At 55.9% G+C, this 18,757-nt stretch overlaps 1 protein-coding gene across 2 annotated transcripts; it reads left to right on the forward strand.

Moving 5' to 3' along the window:
* The first annotated feature begins 2,857 nt into the window (after positions 1-2,857).
* On the forward strand, positions 2,858-18,683 carry UBE2N (ubiquitin conjugating enzyme E2 N). Of its 2 annotated transcripts, none has more exons than XM_064154907.1 (4): positions 2,858-2,959; positions 14,796-15,042; positions 15,228-15,368; positions 16,952-18,683. In XM_064154907.1, exons 1-4 carry the CDS (start codon positions 2,930-2,932, stop codon positions 16,990-16,992), a joined length of 459 nt encoding a protein of 152 aa, XP_064010977.1. In that variant the 5' UTR covers positions 2,858-2,929; the 3' UTR covers positions 16,993-18,683. The 2 variants fall into 2 exon arrangements, with proteins under 2 accessions (XP_064010977.1, XP_064010979.1); XM_064154909.1 differs by lacking the exon at positions 2,858-2,959 and adding an exon at positions 4,284-4,310.
* Positions 18,684-18,757: the final 74 nt, after the last annotated feature.

Consider the following 18,757-nt stretch of genomic DNA (forward strand, 5'->3'; position numbering starts at 1 on the left):
GCAGCCTGTGCCAGTGTCTCCTCACCCTCACTCTCTGTGCTCCACAGCCTCCCTGGGCAGCCTATGCCAGTGTCTCACCACCCTCACTGTCAAGAATTTCTTCCTAATCTCCAGTCTCAATCTCCCCTCTCCCAGCTCAAAGCCACTGCCCCTTGTCCTGGCACTCCAAGCCCTTGTCGAAAGTCCCTCCCCAGCTCTCCTGTAGCTCACTTCAGGCGGCTCTGAGGTTCCCTGGAGCCTTCTCATCTCTAAGCTGAGAAACCCCAAACTCTCCCAGCCTGTCCCAACAGGTGAGATGCTCCAGGCCTTTGTGCCCCGCCTTGGGTCCACCAGGTCCAGGTCCTTCTTGTGCTGTGGGCCCCAGCACTGGAGGCAGCGCTGCAGCTGTGGTCTCAGCCCGCACTGCCCGGCGGAGCGGAGCGGCTCCCATCGCCCGGCGGAGTGGAGCGCAGGAGCGCAGGAGCGCAGCGGCTCCCATCGCCTGGCGGAGTGGAGCGCAGGAGCGCAGGAGCGCAGGAGTGCAGTGGCTCCCATGGCCCGGCGGAGCGCAGGAGCGCAGGAGCGCAGCGGCTCCCATCACCCGGCAGAGCGCAGCAGCGCAGGAGTGCAGCGGCTCCCATCGGCCGGCGGAGCGGAGCGCAGCAGCACAGTAGTGCAGGAGCGCAGCGGCTCCCATCGCCCGGCGGAGCGGAGCGCAGCAGCGCAGCAGCGCAGGAGCGCAGCGGCTCCCATCACCCGGCGGAGCGCAGGAGCGCAGGAGCGCAGGAGCGCAGCGGCTCCCATCGCCTGGCGGAGCACAGGAGCGCAGGAGCGCAGCGGCTCCCATTGCCCGTCAGAGCGCAGCAGCACAGGAGCGCAGGAGCGCAGCGGCTCCCATCGCCCGGCGGAGCGCAGCAGCACAGGAGCGCAGGAGCGCAGCGGCTCCCATGGCCCGGCAGAGCACAGGAGTGCAGGAGCGCAGCGGCTCCCGTCGGCCGGCGGAGCAGAGCGCAGGAGCGCAGGAGCGCAGGAGCGCAGCGGCTCCCATGGCCCGGCGGAGCACAGGAGCGCAGGAGCGCAGCGGCTCCCATGGCCCGGCGGAGCGCAGGAGCGCAGGAGCGCAGCGGCTCCCATGGCCCGGCAGAGCGCAGGAGTGCAGGAGCGCAGCGGCTCCAGTCGGCCGGCGGAGCAGAGCGCAGGAGCGCAGGAGCGCAGCGGCTCCCATGGCCCGGCGGAGCACAGGAGCGCAGCGGCTCCCATGGCCCGGCGGAGCACAGGAGCGCAGCGGCTCCCATTGCCCAGCGGAGCGCAGGAGCGGAGCGCAGGAGCGCAGGAGCGCAGCGGCTCCCATCGCCCGGCGGAGCACAGGAGCTCAGGAGCGCAGCGGCTCCCATGGCCCGGCGGAGCGCAGGAGCGCAGCGGCTCCCATCGCCCGTCAGAGCGGAGCGCAGGAGCGCAGCGGCTCCCATGGCCCGGCGGAGCGCAGCAGCACAGGAGCGCAGGAGCGCAGCGGCTCCCATGGCCCGGCGGAGCGCAGCAGCACAGGAGCGCAGCGGCTCCCATGGCCCGGCGGAGCGCAGGAGCGCAGCGGCTCCCATGGCCCGGCGGAGCGCAGGAGCGCAGGGGCTCCCATGGCCCGGTGGAGCGCAGGAGCGCAGGAGCGCAGCAGCTCCCATGGCCCGGCGGAGCGCAGCAGCACAGGAGCGCAGCGGCTCCCATGGCCCGGCGGAGCGCAGGAGCGCAGGGGCTCCCATGGCCCGGTGGAGCGCAGGAGCGCAGGAGCGCAGCAGCTCCCATGGCCCGGCGGAGCGCAGCAGCACAGGAGCGCAGCGGCTCCCATGGCCCGGCGGAGCACAGGAGCGCAGCGGCTCCCATGGCCCGGCGGAGCACAGGAGCGCAGCGGCTCCCATGGCCCGGCGGAGCGCAGCAGCACAGGAGCGCAGCGGCTCCCATGGCCCGGCGGAGCACAGGAGCGCAGCGGCTCCCATGGCCCGGCGGAGCGCAGGAGCGCAGCGGCTCCCATCGCCCGTCAGAGCGGAGCGCAGGAGCGCAGGGGCTCCCATGGCCCGGCGGAGCGCAGGAGCGCAGCGGCTCCCATCGCCCGTCAGAGCGGAGCACAGGAGCGCAGCGGCTCCCATGGCCCGGCGGAGCGCAGGAGCGCAGCGGCTCCCATGGCCCGGCGGAGCGCAGGAGCGCAGCGGCTCCCATCGCCCGTCAGAGCGGAGCGCAGGAGCGCAGGGGCTCCCATGGCCCGGCGGAGCGCAGGAGCGCAGGAGCGCAGCGGCTCCCATGGCCCGGCGGAGCGCAGGAGCGCAGGAGCGGAGCGCAGGAGCGCAGCGGCTCCCATCGCCCGGCGGAGCGCAGGAGCGCAGGAGCGGAGCGCAGGAGCGCAGCGGCTCCCATCGCCCGGCGGAGCACAGGAGCGCAGGAGCGCAGGAGCGCAGCGGCTCCCATGGCCCGGCGGAGCGCAGGAGCGCAGGAGCGCAGCGGCTCCCATGGCCCGGCGGAGCGCAGGAGCGCAGGAGCGCAGCGGCTCCCATCGCCCGGCGGAGCGCAGGAGCGCAGCGGCTCCCATGGCCCGGCGGAGCGCAGGAGCGCAGGAGCGCAGCGGCTCCCATCGCCCGGCGGAGCGCAGGAGGGCAGGAGCGCAGCGGCTCCCATGGCCCGGCGGAGCGCAGGAGCGCAGGAGCGCAGCGGCTCCCATCGCCCGGCGGAGCGGAGCGCAGCAGCACAGCAGCGCAGGAGCGCAGCGGCTGCCATCGCCCGGCGGAGCGGAGCGCAGGAGCGCAGCGGCTGCCATCGCCCGGCGGAGCGGAGCGCAGGAGCGCAGCGGCTGCCATCGCCCGGCGGAGCGGAGCGCGGAGGGGGTGTGGGCGGTGCCGCCCCCGGAAGCGCCGCGGGGCTGCTTCCGGCCGCGCGCCCCGCCCGAGCCGCAGCGCGAGGAGACAAGATGGCAGGGCTGCCCCGCAGGATCATCAAGGTACCCCCGCACGGCCCCGCACCGCCCCGCACCGCCCCGGCACGGCCCCGCACCGCCCCGCGACCGCCGCCGCACCGCCACCGCTCCCCTGCGGCGGCCACGGCCGGGCCGGCTCGGGCGCCGCTTCCGGTGCCCGCGATCAGGGCCGCGCGGGGGCAGGGCCGCTCCAGGCCTCCTTGGCTGGCCGAGGGGGGGGCGGCTGCGGGAGGCGCTGAGGCGAGCGGGCCGCGCCGGGCCTGGCCTCCTCATCTCCGCTTCCCGCTGCCGCTGGCGGAGGTTCCTCGGCCCGGCGGCGGCGTGCGCGGGCGGTGGGGAGCGGCCGGGCCCTGCCGGCGAGCGGGAGCGGGCCCGCGTCTGTGGCGGTAGCCGCCCGGGCGACTCCGGCGCTTCGCAGCGCTCAGTGCCGCCGACCGCCGGGTGCTTGGCGCGCCCGCTCCTCGCCCCGCAGCTCGGAAGGGCGGCGGGCACGCACCCCCGCCCGGTTCCGCCAGCGCTGTGGATCCTCGGCGCTCTGCCCTGCCCGGCCCCGGCTCCCTGGCTCCGCTCTCGCAGCGCTGGGGCGGAGGAGCGCGGCGGTGGCCGTGCGGTGTGCGGGTCCCGCCTTCTGTGCGAGAAGGGACGAAGCACAGCGAGGCCTCGCCCGGGGCTCCAGCCGCACGGCAGGGACATCCGTACCGGCGCGCACCAGGCCGGGCCGGTGACTGCTTCCTGCGCCCTGAGCAGGCCACTCCGCATTTACCTGGTGGTTCAGTGTCCTGCTTCGGCTTTCGTTCACCAAGCTTTGCATAGGGACTCTTAACCTTGGGGTCCTTTCAGCTGACTCTCCCATTGCAGTTTCAGCTCCAGTCTTGAGTGCTTTGGAGTGGCTCAGCAGAGCTGCCTCTGCAGAGGAAGCTATGAACAGAGCTTGGTTCTGTAGCTAGCCTGCTGATTTGCAGTAAGGTGACTTGAAGGCCCCAAATTGGTGATGGCTCCTTTTGTAGAAGTCGCTAAGTAGGGTTTGTCAGCCTTCAGCAAGCAAGGAGCATCCTGTGGAGGCAGCAAATGTCGCAAGTGGTGTCTGGCACCGCAGGGCTCCCCTGGCTGAACATGCGACGGTGGCAACCCTTGGAATGCACCTGGGGACAGAATGTCACCGAGGGCATGGAAAAGAGAGCCAGATGTCTCAGAGAAGGATGCAGTGCTGTCTGGAGCCGGGGTAGCATGGCAGGAGCAGTGTTTATCGTGCGTGAGACAGGCTGAAACATGATCACTGCTCAGAGCTGTAAGCGGCACTGAGTAACGAGGACAGATCTTCCGGCGTGAGTCTGAGGCTCGTCTGGCTGCTGGAGTGCACAGCATGCAAAGCTGGGTGCGTTTCAGGTGTGAGAGGGAGCACTGATTCGTGATTCAGCACAGAGCTGTGCTGAGAGCTCAGTCGTGATGCTGCTGGCTGTTACTTCTGGGGTTAAGAGCTCTGGACAGTTCCCCTGAATACAGCCAAGGAGTGCACCCACCTGTGTGTGCATTTCCTCCTTGGCAGTTCTGGGATTTTCATGCTTTTCTAGGGAAAACCTGGAGCAGTTCACACTGCTCGCCTCAAAAAATGGAAGGTTTCTTCTCCTGGAGGAGAGGAGGTGGAGGGCAGCAGGAGGAGACACATAGAAACTCCAGATTTCCTCTGGCCAAGCACCCTGAAGGGTTTTGGGGATCATTTTCTGCTAGAGGGTGGGGGTGTGGTGGGTTGTGTATCCGTGTGTGCACGGAAGGGCAGCTGTCTGCAGCTGCTCTCTGGCTTTTAAGTCTTGGTTGGGTTGTGTTAGGTGGTCAGGCCTTGAGCTGTTGGATCTTGGGTGGGTTGTGTTAGGTGGTCAGGCCTTGAGCTGTTGGATCTTGGGTGGGTTGTGTTAGGTGGTCAGGCCTTGAGCTGTTGGATCTTGGGTGGGCTGTGTTAGGCGGCCAGGCCTTGAGCTGTTGGATCTTGGGTGGGTTGTGTTAGGTGGCCAGTTCTCTGTCTCCTCTGCTGTGCCTGCCCTGCCAGATGTTCCCATGGCCCAGGACTTGAATCTGACTTGTTACTGCAGCCTGAACGTGCAGAGTCGTACTTGGAAATCTTGCAGGTGCAGAGGTGCAGACCTAGAGAGGCCTACTCGAGTCTTCAGGAGCCTTAAGTGAGAACAGTTTTGACCTCTTCTGACCTGGCAATCTTGATGTTAAGAGTTAAGTCTCCTCTTGCTGGTTGTCTTGGAGGGAGTGAACTCTTGTTAGTGAGAGGCTGATAGAAAAGCGAAGTGGGAGATGGAGGTAGGAAGGAGCTGTAGAAGGATGAGACAACTCCAGTAACAGGGAGATCTGATTTTCTGATGCCCTGATGAACAAGTGGCTTGGGTTACTGGTAGGAAAAGACCTTCTCCACATGCAGCCTTTGTGTTGTGCTCAGCCAGGCCTGCCAGGGGCTGGCTGGGGACAGCAGGGCCTATCTGGACTGTAATGAAGTACAGAATCCAGTCAACTGCTCAAAATGCAGCTGGCGTTCCTCGTCGTGACCGGCTGCTGGCAGATGGCCTGGCTCTCAGGTTGACTAGCAGCCCTGCCTCTGTGCAGCCTGTCATCTAGCTCAGCAGGAGAGCAGTAGCTTTCCTTGTCTGGGCAGAGAGCTCTGCCTGCTATTTCCAGTACTTCCCCTAAATTCAAAGTTTTGCCCTCAGATTACTCTGCTTAGAAACAGAGACCTGGAGCAAGCAGAGGGAGAGGATGTGTAAGCTCAAGACATGACAGGACAGCAGGGCTGGCTCCCAGGAGGATGGGAGCCCCATGGAAAAGACAAGGAGTGATGGGGGCAGGTTACTGCTGGGGAGATTCCCATTGGGCTCCAGAAGAAAATGTTCCCCATGAGTACAGTCAGACACTGGAGTCGTCCCCCAGGGGCAGTGCTGGAGTCCCCTGCACTGGGCAGTTTGAAGACTCAGCTCAGCAGGCTGCTGGGGCAGCTCAGTGCAACTCCAGCCTCACCTAGAAAGGTTGGAACAGATGATCCTTGGGGTCCCTTCAACCTGGCATCCTGGGATTCTTCTTCAGGGTTATGGCTTGGCACAGCACAAATGGTGAGTAGAATATGATAGTTTTGGGTCTCTAAAGACCCAACTGGAAAGCCTTCTGTCTTGTGAACAGAGAGCAGGTATTCTTGTTCAATTGAGTAGCCCCAACGACCAGGGGTCCTTTGAGAATCCCTTCAGTGCATGGATGTGTTAATGCAGCTAACTCAAAGCTGTGGTGTGGCACAGTTAGGTAGGTGTCTGGGTTTGATGCTGTAGGCTCTGTTCTCCCCAGGCAGCCTTCCAGAGCGAGCCCTTGCAGCATGCACAGTAAATAGCCCCAGCGATTCACTCTTCTCTTGCCCCCCTGGTTCCCTCCAGCCTTGCAGAGTCACGTAGTGCCAGTTGAGGAAGGAGTTGAATTGCATCTGAATTCCTTTTTTTTCCTCTGGCTGACATTCAAACCTCCTCCTTGCTGTGTCAAGTGCAGTTGGTGCCTCTGAATGGGACGGGCAGTGCTTCTTAGTGTCAGCCTTGCAAATCCTTTCTCTGCCCCTGCTGCTTTCACTGCTGCAGTGATCTCATCATTCATGATTTCGTGTCCAGGTCTGTATGTTGGCTGCAGCCAGCTGCTAAGGAGCATTTGTGTTACAGTCACTGCAGCTGCTCACATAGTAAAGTAAACCATCTGAGGCAGGAGCTGAGACTGCTTTCTTTTGCTTGCCTTTTTTTTAGATGAGTTTGTCAGTGTTGAGTTATTGAGGCATTGAGTTCTTCCTCCACAGGGCAGTGTTTGCTCTCTGAGAGCTTTCTGTGCTGTTGAGAGGGGGGATTCTCTCCCTCTGTTCTGGTGAGACCTCACCTGCAGTACTCTATCCAGCTGTGGGACTCCCATCACATGGAGATGGAGCTGGCAAAGCAGGTCCAGAGGAGGGCCACAAAGAGAATCAGAAGAGGGCTGGAGCATCTCTGCTGTGAGGACAGGCTGAGAGACTTTGAGGCTGTTCAGCCTGGAGAAGAGAAGGCTCCAGGCAGACTTTAGAGCTTCATTTCAGACTCCAAAGGGGACCTGCAGGCAGGCTGGGGAGGGACTGTTCAGAAGGGCCTGTGGGGGTAGGCTGAGGGCAGTGGTTTGAAACCGGAGCAGGGCAGAGTTAGGTTAGGAGGGAGTTGTGCACAGTGAGGGTGGGGAGAGACCAGGACAGGTTGCCCAGGAACGTGGCTGAGGCTCCATCTTTGGAGACATTCAGGATCAGAGTTGATGTGTCCCTGGGCAGCCTGCTCTAGTTCGAGGTGTCCCTGCTGAGTGCAGGAGATTAGCCAAGATGCCCTTGGAGGGTCTCTTCCAACCCGGTGCAGTCTGTGGGTGTTTACTGTGGGCTATTCCCACGTTGCTGCCAGTGAGCTCCTGCATGCAGCAGTGTGCAGGAATCTGGGTATCATCTGAACTGCTGACTCATAAAATGCTCCTTCAAAGAGTGGAATTTCCAGGAGGATTTCTGGTGGTGTGAGTGGTGATAAGTGCCTCCTGCACTCTGCTAGAGCTCAGTATAACCAGCATTTAATGCTTTAAAAGTTAGGAACCAGCCATATAGTCTGCAGCTCCTGGAAGGTTCTGGATGGTTTTAATCAGTATTACTGGCAGTAGACTTGAACTTTCTTGAAAGTTCCATCTTGGAAGCTATGGGCTTCTGGGACATGGACATCTGTCTCCAGGGGAAGATTGAAGTCACCATCACTTTTTGATTTCTCTGCCTCTTCTGTGTTTTAGCTTCCTGGATTAAAAACAACCCAACAAAAAAAGTCTGGCTACAAACTCAGCACCTCCCTCTGCTGTTCTGCATTTCTTTGGTGCTTAGGCATGAACCCCATTCCTCCTGGACACTGCTGTCCCTTGGCACTTGCCAGAGGAGCTGTATTTTGGTCTCTGTAATGTCACTGCCCCTCGTGTGATGTCTGAATCTAGTGGGTACCTAGAAGGCAGGACACTCTGGGAATTTTTGGAGAGGTTTTTGGGCTCTTAAACCACCTTACTCATAGATTGGTTGGAAGGGACCTTGAAGGTCTAGTTCCAGCCTTTGCTGGCATTTCTTCCCCTTTCCTCCACAATAAATGTAGGAAGATACCACATAGACTCTGCAGCCCTCTTGGAGTTTCCTTGCCAGGCAGCTTGTATGGCATAGGCTGGCTGTGGTGGCAGCAGGGATGAACAGGCAGGGGCTGGAAGCCTGAAGTTTGGCAGGGCAGGTCTTGTGTGGAGGTGTAGGATGGAGTCTGAGGAGGAGGCTTGGGCCTGGAGGACAAGAACACTCTTCACAGAGTCACAGAAGTGTTTGGGTTGGAAAAGCTCTCTAAGATCATCCAGTCCAACCCAACACCATTGCAGTTAAACCATGTCCCCAAGGGCCATAGCCACAGGTTTCCTGAACACATCCAGGGATGGGATGGGGACTCCACCACCTCCCTGCGCAGCCTTTTCCAACCTGTTCCTCACTATGGGCTGCAGAGGAATTTTCTCCAGTGCTTGGAGCACCTCCTTCTGCCTTCCCTGGCCCTGGTGTCTGCAGGCTTGTTTTCTCATGTACTTTAACTCCTCTCTGCTCTTCTTCACAGAGAGAGTGATTGGCGTTGCAATGGGCTGCCCGGGGAGGTGGTGGAGTGCCCATGGCTGGAGGTGTTGAAGCAAAGCTTGGATGGGGCACTTAGTGCCATGGTCTGGTTGACCGGACAGGGCTGGGTGCTAGCCTGGACTGGATGATCTTGGAGGTCTCTTCCAACCTGTCTGATTCTGTGATTCTGTGTCTGCTGTATTGAGAAGGGACAAAAACTGCTCAGCAACCGCAGAGGTGCTGTTACTGATGGGCTCAGCCCTGGCCAGTGGTGGGTCCACCTTGAAACCAGCTAGCATTGGCTCTGTAGGACATGGGAGGAAGATTGTAGCCATTGTGGGTGCCCACTCCCTGGAGGTGCTCAAGGCTAGATTGAGCAGCCTGGGCTAGTGGGAGATATCCCTGCCCATGGCAGGGGGTTTGCCTAGATGATCTTTAAAGTGGCTTGCAACCCATTCTCTGATCCTGTGACTGTAATGCCAGTGTGCTCCACCAGTGTAATTGCAGGAATGGTTTCTGCTGGTAGTGAATTCAGTTGTGCCTCACTTCCCTGTGGCTGGAGATGCACCATGAAAAAGCCTGATCTGTGCCAGTACATAGATAATCCTCTAGGAATTTGCATCCAATCTCAGCTTCACACTTCCAAGCTCCTGTAACCTGTGAAAATTGAAGAGTGAGGTCATTCCTGAGGGAGAGTGATGCTGACCTTAAAAATGCTCCTCTTAACCTATTACTGTTGCTTGGCAGCTTCCAGGAGTTGGGTTGATGATGGATTTTAATTGTTTCCTTCTGGGAACTCGCTGTTACCTGGAGTGCATTTGGCCTTCTCTCACTGTAAATGACTTTGCAAGGGTTAAAATTCATGGAATGGTTTGGCTTGGAAGGGACCTTGAAGGCCATCTGCTTCCAACCTCCCCCTCACCGTGGGCAAGGACACATCCCACCAGCCCAGGCCTCATCCAGCCTGGGCTTGAACACCTCCAGAGAGATTGTGGAGCACAGAAGCACCCAGTGTAATCTTTGATCACATTGGGTGCTTCTGTGCTCCACAACCTCCCTGGGCAACCTGTGCCAGTGTCTCCTCACCCTCACACTCTGTGCTCCACAACCTCCCTGGGCAACCTGTGCCAGTGTCTCCTCACCCTCCCTCTCTGTGCTCCACAACCTCCCTGGGCAACCTGTGCCAGTGTCTCCTCACTCTCCCTCTCAGGAATTTCTTCCTATCTCCAGTCTCAGATCTCTTCCAGCTTCAACCCTTTGTCTTATCACTACAAACCTGTTCCTTACGTGCTCATAGCTAATGAATTGGTAGACCCTGGAGAAAACAAATCTCTGCCAAAATCACCGAGCTGTTTGGATTGGAAAAGCCCTCTGAGCTCAGCAAGTCCATGGCCATTAAACCATGTCCCCAGGTGCCACAGCCACCCATTTCTTGAACACCTCCAGTTAGGAAAAAGAAAGTTTTGAATGAAACCTTTGTGGCTTTTTTGGAGACAGTTTTATCTCTGTAGGTAGAAGACAGTTTTGACTGATGTTTCACTTTCTCCTACTGCCTCCCCCTCAGAAATCAAAGCTAACACATGCCTGTGGCTTACCTTCTTGTGTGTAACTGAGCCCTTCTTGGTGGAGGAGATAAGTGTGAGCTTCCTCCTTATCCTGCTCTGACAGAATAGGAAGGAATTCTGGCTTGGCCTTGTGCTGGTACCCTGCTTTTAAGTTTCTCCCTTTACTTGGTATTTCATACCTCAAAATTAATCCTTCCTGTTAAGATGTGGCCAGACTAGAACAGCACTGGTGGCTGCAAGGGTTTGCTGCAGGCAGAAGGAGGACGTGAACCAAATGCTTGTGACCAGCAGGAGTGAAGTGAGTCCAGTTCTGGGGCTTCCAGCATAAGAAGGACATTGAAGTGTTGGAGGTGATCCAGAGCGGGTCACAAAGATGATCAGAGGGCTGCAGCAGCTCTGCTGTAGGGACAGGCTGAGAGAGTTGGGGCTGTTTGAGCTGGAGAAGAGAAGGCTCTGGGGAGACCTTAGAGCTGCCTTCCAGAACCTGAAGGGGGGCACAGGAGAGCTGGCGAGGGACTTGTGACAAGGGCTGGGAGTGATAGGATGTGGGGGGAATGGCTTTGAGCTGGAAGAGGGGGGATTCAAACTGGAGATCAGGAAGAAATCTCTTTTCCTGTGTGTCTGGGGAGACACTGGAACAGGTTGCCCAGAGAGGTCATGGATACCTTTCCTGGGAGGTGCTCAAGGCCAGATTGGATGAGGCCCTGAACAACCTGGGCTAGTGGGAGGTGTCCTTGCCCGTGGCAGGAGAGCTGAAACTAGATGGTCTCTAATGGATGGAAATGCTGAAGTTGCAGAGAGCCAGCACAAGGCACAGAGGCAGCACCTGTACGGTAGAGCAGGGAGAAGATCTCAAGGTGATGAGGCTGCAGTCCCTGCTGAGCAGCCTTACTGCAGAAGCAGATGTAGCCTGGGCTGTGCTGGCACGCAGGGGGTTGTGCTGCTGTGTTAAACTTGGACCAGGGAGCTGGTCTGGCTCAGGACTCTGCAGTGCAGGTTATTGCTTAAGCCAGACCAGCTCTGCGATCTCCTTTGTTGTTTGGCTTTGCGAACGGTAGGGGTGCGTGGAACAGCAGCAGCACAGATCGGTGCTGCTGCTGCTGCCGAGGGGTAAACCTTGTGTTTTGTGGGGAAAGGGAGAGGTGGAGGGAGGTACCTATGGAGGTGAGGTTGCTCAGGAAGGACTGAGAGCCATGCTGGAATGGTGTGCAGGAAAGCATTTTGATTCAGCTGTAAATTCAATAGCTTAAGCCCCTGGAGAGTGAGCTAAAGGCTTGCACTGACTTTGGGTCCTTGAGAGTGGAGTATCAGGTGCAGCTTGTTCTTAAAGACTCTTTGCTTTTGGTGGTGACCTTTCATCTGCTTCAGAAGTCTTCCTGGAGAGGGAATGGATTTGAGCTTGAGGAGGGTAGATTTAGACTGGACAGGAGGGGGTAATCCTTTCAGTGAGGGTGGGGAGACACTAGCACAGGTTGCCCGGAGAGGCTGTGGATGTCCTCTCCCCAGAGGTGTTCAGGGCTGGGTTGGACAAGACTTTGAGCCTCTTGGGCTAGTGGGAGGTGTCCCTGCCCATGACAGGAGGTTGGAGCTGGATGATGTTTAATTTCCCTTCCAAACCAGACCTCTTTATGAACCTGTGACTTGACAGCAAGTGTCTGATCTCCTCTGGGAAGCAAGTAGTGAGCAGACTGATGAGCGCTGAGTTGACCTGAAAGAGACCTGTTCCCATCACATCAGCTCCCACACAGATGGGGGCTGTGGTACCCTCCAAGTTCACAGAACCATGGAGCTGTGTAACTGAAGCTGGGGCTTCCCTTGTAAGTCTCATTTCTTTTGGAGAATCTGTAACCTGCAACATCATCTGTGGAGTCTGAAACTGTCTGCCACATCCTCTCTAGAAGTGCCTCTGGGGTGTAACCTCTGTGGTAGCAGGTGATGCTGAAGGTAGATTGCTCCAGTGCTGCAGAGAGAACTGAGCTAGTAAAAGAGCTGCTCAGAGTACCAGGGAGGAGCCATTCCCCTGAGGCTTTGTGGAAAGATGCAGTGTTGTGCCTTTTAACATGTGCCTTTGAAAGATTTAATGAGGAAGGAGGAGCTAGGCTGCTCTCACTGGTGTCCTGGGACAGGGCAAGGGGCAGTGGGTACAAGCTGGAACCCAGGAAGTTCCACTTCGGTGCTGGGAAGACTCCTTTGCTGTGAGGATGACAGAGCCCTGGAGCAGGCTGCCCAAAGAGATTGGGCTCATCTGGATGTGTTCCCGTGTGACCTGCCCTGGGTGGTCCTGCTTTGGCCAAGGGGGTTGGACTGGATGATCTCCAGAGGTGTCCCCCAACCCCTACCGGTCTGTGTTTCTGTGTTCTCTCTTTTTAAGGTAGCAGCATAAAGCTGCTGGTCACAGAGATGCTTTTCTGTAGTCTCACCACTACAGAAGGTTGCCAGATGACTATTCTAGCAAGAAGGAAGATAGACAGACTCTTTTGGTGGTTAAAACCTGTACCCCCAAATGCTTTCCTGCAGGGCTGCTCTGTCTCATCAGCCCCAGCCTGATTTTGAGGCTTGCCCTTACTCAGGTGCTGCACCTTGCACTTTGCCATATTGAACCTCATGCGATTCTCCTCAGCCACCTCTCTGACTTGTCCAGATCTGTGTGGCTGGCTCCCCTCCTTAAGCACAGCACTCTCTTTTCTGGAGGCTTCTTGTCCTCACAGCTTGCAGTAAAAACAGGTTGGGAGCTTCTCCTCCCTTGGATACAATTATTTTTCAGTGTAATGTCTTCATAGAAGAGCAAGAATGCAGCCTGTCAGCTGCACCATCTGTCCCATCCCTATCAGCTGTCATCCTGCTTCAGGCCACCTGTGGTAATAAGAGGAGATTTGCTTTTGCTTGTCAAAACACCTTCAGCACTTCTGTGCTTTGTGACCACTTCCTCAGAAATGAGAAAGCTGAACTGGAGGGGGGATACAGCCAGTAGTAAATGGCAGTGATGTGGTGGGGCTGTACCTTCAGCTGGGCTTTAGGAACTTCCTTTAGCCACTGGGAATGCTGACATCAGCTGGGAAAACGTGGAGTAAAAGCAGGAGCAAGAAGAGGTCTCAATCTGTAAACACTGCAGCGTGACAAGGAGAGATAACTGCTTAAGGCAGCAGGAGATAGTTCACTGAAGGCTTTAGAGGTCGAAATATGTCCTGAAATCTCTTCTGTGAGGCTGAGTTCAGACTGCTGGAGGAGAGCTAATAAGGAGCACTGTGGGATCCTCTTCTGGAGCAGGGTTAGTGGATAGGAGTTTGAGTTCCCATAGAGGAGAGCTAATAAGGAGCACTGTGGGATCCTCTTCTGGAGCAGGGTTAGTGGATAGGAGTTTGTGTTCCCATAGAGGAGAGCTAATAAGGAGCACTGTGGGATCCTCTTTTGGAGCAGGGTTAGTGGATAGGAGTTTGAGTTCCCATGAGGACAAAATGAATTGCTCTCTTACAAAAGCATTTACTGCAAACAAATACATTTAAACGTAAAATAATAAACAAAGGCTCCTGCAAGTGCTCTGCTTTTCAAGAGCAGGTGGCCAAGAGGGCCAGCTGCATCCTGGCCTGGATCAGCGGTGGTGTGGCTGCATTAGCTCCTGGCAGGTCCCTCGCTGATACCTTGCAAGTGGTGTTCATCATCTCCCCTGGAAAACAGCTTCCATTATGTGGTGGAGTTGCGTGCTGAGGGCAGGCAGTGAAGCATCCTTGCTTTTAAAGCAGTTTTCATCCAATATTCATGTTCCCCAGGGGCTGCTGAGCAGCCTCAGCATTTGTGCAGCTGTGTTCAGCAGAACTGCTGTCTGCCCTCCCCCTTGCTGAGGGGTTTTATAGCAAGGTGACCACAGCCAGGTCACGAAGAGCTGTCTGAAGGTGCTGAGGTGCTAGCAGTGGTGTAGCCCCCTCGGTGCCTCAGTTAGGAGATCATTTCCTTCCTCGTTCGTGGGTGCTCTCATTGTTTGTTGTCCAGTGGCAGGATGTGCAGCCTGCAGCCAGGCTCTGCTCCCGCAGCCAGGCTGGCAGGCAGCAGTGCTGCTGCCAGGGGACTGCTGAGCGTGGGGCGTTTGGAGCCAGAACTGGCTGCCTGCTGTGCTCGCAGCGTGCTGGTGGTGCTGGGGGCCAGAGTGACTGATGGGAGCCGGGGGCTGCTGAGATCAGCCCGACCATTAGGATGTGTTACTCGGAGAAGGAAGCATTTAGATTGGGAAAGACCTTCAGGATGGTTGAAGGAGTGAAGCTTGGGGAGGGCAGATTGAGAGTGGAGAAGGAAGAAATTCTTGCCAGTGAAGGGGGTGAGACATTGGACCAGGCTGCCCAGGGAAGCTGTGGATGTGTCCTCCCTGGAAGCATGATGCCTTGAGCAACCTGAGCTAGTAGAGCTGTACCTGCCTATGGCAAGGGCTTGGAACTAGATGATCTTGAAGGTCCCGTTGGAGCCAGCCCATGCTGTGATTCTCGCAGCAAAGGTCCTTTAACACAGCCAGTGTTGCTGTGGATGCAGGCAAGCAGCTCCGAGTGAGGTTGAAAAGGGTTTGTGCCTGTTTGTCAGACAGTTGGTGCTTGCTTTTAAAGCGGTTGGAACGTGTCTGTACGAGGGGCTGAGTTTGTTCCGTGGCTGCTTCTCCCCTTAGGAGACCCAGCGCCTGCTGGCAGAGCCTGTCCCCGGGATCAAGGCGGAGCCGGATGAGAGCAACGCGCGTTACTTCCACGTGGTGATCGCAGGGCCGCAGGACTCCCCCTTTGAGGGTGGGACATTTAAACTTGAACTATTCCTTCCTGAAGAATACCCCATGGCAGCTCCAAAAGTACGTTTCATGACCAAAATTTACCACCCTAACGTAGACAAGCTGGGAAGAATATGTTTAGATATCTTGAAAGGTAAGTGCTGCCTCCTCCTCTTTCTTATGATCTTACTGAGAGCAAGAGACTTGTAATTGACCCTAAAGAGAGCTGTCGTTAACGAGTCCTTTGCTGCTGCTACTCTAGCCGGGGAGAGGGAGGCTTGCTGGCTGTGTGGCTGATGCTGCCCCTGGTGTTTCACCCTGCTGTAAATGTCTCCTTAGATAAATGGTCCCCAGCCTTGCAGATCCGTACAGTTCTGCTATCAATCCAGGCTTTGTTAAGTGCTCCAAATCCAGATGATCCTCTAGCAAATGATGTAGCTGAGCAGTGGAAGACCAATGAAGCCCAAGCCATAGAAACAGGTGATGTATCTTGCACTACTTTTTCTTTGCCTCCCCTCCTTTTAGGAAGTAGCTGATTGCTAATTGGTGACAGTTACTGCATCCAGGCACAGTCCAGGTAACCTACACACATGTGCCTGCAGTGCTCTCTTGAGGTCCTAGAGCTCCTGGAAGTCATAGAATGGTTTTGGGTGGAAAAAGCCCTTTGAGGTCATCCAGTCCAACCATTCTCTGCCTCTACCAAGGCTGCTGCTAAAGCTTGTCCCTGAGCACCACAGCTCTGCCTCTTCTAAGCACTTCCAGGGATGGGGATTTGGTCACCTCCCCAGGCAGCCTGGGCCAGCCTTTGGGAACCTTTTCAGTCAGGACATTTCTTCTCATATCCAACCTACACCTCTCCTGGGGCAACTTGAGGCCATTTCCTCTTGTCACATCCCTTGTCTGGAGGAGAGACAAGCCCCCAGTTGGCATCAGCTTCCTCTTGGGGAGCTGCAGAGAGCAGTGAGGTCTCCTCTTCCCCAGACTGAGCAATCTCATTTCCCTCAGCTGCTCCTCACCAGCTCTGTTCTCCAGACCCCTCACAAGCTTCATTGCCCCTCTCTGGACCTGTGCCAGCACCTCAATGTCTGCAAGTCACTGCCCATGCCAGTGCTCAGTATGTGACTACTTCTTATGTGCCTCTAAGGAAACAGAAATCTCAGAAACTGCCCTGATAAACAACAAATCAAACCAACCCAGGATGTCAGCAACTGCCCTGATAAGACAAACAACAAATGAAACCAAACACAAAACCTGGGAGACTGCCCTGAAAATAAAAAGAAACAAATCAACCTAAAATCAACCCAGAAGCTCAGAAACTGCCCTAAAAAAAAACTCCCAACAAATCAAATCAAACCAAAGCTCTAAGAAACTGCCCTGAAATAAAAAACCAAATCAAACCAACCTAAAATCTGAGGAACTGCCTTGAAAAAAAACCAAATCAAACCAAACAAAAAAACTGAGAAACTGCCCTGAAAATAAGCAACCCAAATCAAACCAACCCTAAAGGCTCAGAAACTGCCCTGACAAAAAAAAGCCCAAATCAACTCAAACCAAAACCCAAATCAAATCAAACAAAAAAACCTGAGGAACTGCCCTGGGGAAAAAAAAAAAATCAAACTAACCTAAAATCTCAGAAACTGCCCTGCCTAAAAACCCAAATCAAATCAAACCAAAAACCTGAGGAACTGCCCTGGAAAAAAAAAACAACAAATCAAACTAACCTAAAATCTCAGAAACTGCCCTGACAAAAAGGAAAATCAAATCAAAAATCCCTGAGAAACTGCCCTGAAAAAGAAGCCAAAGCAAAAATCTGAGACATGGCCCTGAAGAAAGGGAAAAGAACACCAAAAAGCCAAACAAAGTCAGAAACTGCTCTGAAAAAACTCTGAGTGCCAGCAAGTGCCCTGGACAAAGCAAACCAGAGCAAGCTGCTGAGCCCAGAGCTGTGGGCAGTGCCCCTGTGCTCTGCCAGCTGCTGTGTCCCAGGGATCTCTCAGCACTGCAGACTGCTTGAGCACTGCCAAATGCACCTTTGCCTAAACCTGTTTCCTCTTCCTTTGCAGCCAGAGCATGGACTAGGCTATATGCCATGAATAATATTTAAACCTGCTTTCAACATCAAGTGTGCATCACTTCTCCTCTTCTGCCAAGACCTCTTCCTTGTTTTTTGGGGTTTTGTTCTGATTTCCTTTATTTTTTGGTGTTTTGTTTGCATTTAATGGACACAGTCTTAGAAAACCATGACAGAATAAAAGCCCAGCCATCTCCAGTCCTTTGGTGATTAAATGCACATTAGCAACCCTGTGTCTTGTCCTAATTCACTGTTGTACCGCATGAGCAGAGGCTAGAAGCAGCATCTGGATTGTCGTGAAGTCGTTTGAAAGCAGCAGCAGCACATCTCTGCTTTTGATCAGTTTCGGTCTCCCTGCCCCCCTGCCCTTGGTCTCAGTATAAGCACTGTGAATGACGGTAGGCAAGGGTTAGCTGCAGGGCTTTGTTTTGATTTCGTGGGCTCCTCCTTCCCCCCCCCCCCCCCTTTTTATGGTGATGCTAATTGCATTGGTAAAAGCAGCTAACCAGTTCTAGACTATTCCCTCTAGCCCAGTCTAACTTAGCCGCTGTAGGTGGAGAAGCTTCACTGTCTGAGCGCCCGGCTGGGAGCGCGAAACCATCCATCACCCTCCCTGATAACGTCGTGGTTCTGCTGTTGAGTGTAGAGAAACAACCCCCCGAGGAAAAGCTTGTGAGCATTCTGTATGGCTTGTCTGGAAACAGCCCCTCCTGTACATCTTCTGTTCTAGTAAAACGTTGGTTTGTAATTCTACTTTGGCCTTTGTACAGTCTCTTTTTGCTGTCTTCTCCCTGCTCTGGCAGTCACCGGAGGAGCAAAGGCGATGCCCTGACAGATCCAAGCCTCCAGAGGTGGAAGGAGCAAGCTTTCAGCTCTCTGTTCTCTGCTGCTTTCTTGGTTAGTTGGTGTTAGGTGGCTGACCTTGCCCTGGCCGAGCTGGCAGGGAGCTGTGTGTGCAGTGGCTTTTAGACCCCAGTCTCTGCTGGTTCTCACCAGCCCTTTAGCAGTCCTTGCGGTGCGTTCCCGGGGAGCTCCTCGGGGCGGGCGGAGGCTGAGGGCGGCGACCTGCACCGCTCCTCTCTGCTGCTCCTTGTCGCCTCTTAGGCTGCACACTTCTCTCCCTCCTTTAGTCCCTGCCCTCTACGAACACAAATCACCGGTGTGTAGAAGCAGTTGCCAGCAGCTTGTGTACCATCTGATGTGTGCTTAACCACTTACTACAGCCTCATGCCACTGGTTTTCTCTACAGCTCCTAGTAGCTACTTGCTTGAGCAACTGCTCCGCTTCCATAGCGACAAAGCTGCTTTAGTGCAGGGAAGGGAAGTGATGGAAGAACTTCCCTTTCATCCTTGGTTTTTTTGTGTCTGCATCTTGTCTGGGAGTCCAGCATCTTCCCTGAGCACCTCTCTTTTTGCTTCCTTCTAATTTTTTTTTATCCCTGTTCTCTTTATTCCTCTCCCCTCAGAAAAACAAACACAAAAGAGAGAGGAGAGGGGGGAAAAAAGGCTCAAAAAGCTTTTGTTGAGGCAGAGCTGAAGTGTGTGAGCTTGTAGTGGCTGCAGTAGGGAGTGTTTAGTCAGGCAGCTCAGGAGTGATGGTTCTGTGGTCTGTTGGTTTTCTCCCTCTTTTCCTTCAGTGTCATCTGAAATGTCTCTAGACTGTGGTGTATTTATTGTGCTCTAATGTAAGATGAAGAATATCTATTAAAACTACATTTTCCAACAGACAGTGCTCTCAGTGCTCACTAACTGCTCTTGTCCCTCCAGCTGCTCTTTGTGACACACTGCAAGCTTGGGTC

This window comes from Pogoniulus pusillus, chromosome 15, assembly GCF_015220805.1.
Source record: "Pogoniulus pusillus isolate bPogPus1 chromosome 15, bPogPus1.pri, whole genome shotgun sequence".
NCBI classification, from domain to species: domain Eukaryota; kingdom Metazoa; phylum Chordata; class Aves; order Piciformes; family Lybiidae; genus Pogoniulus; species Pogoniulus pusillus.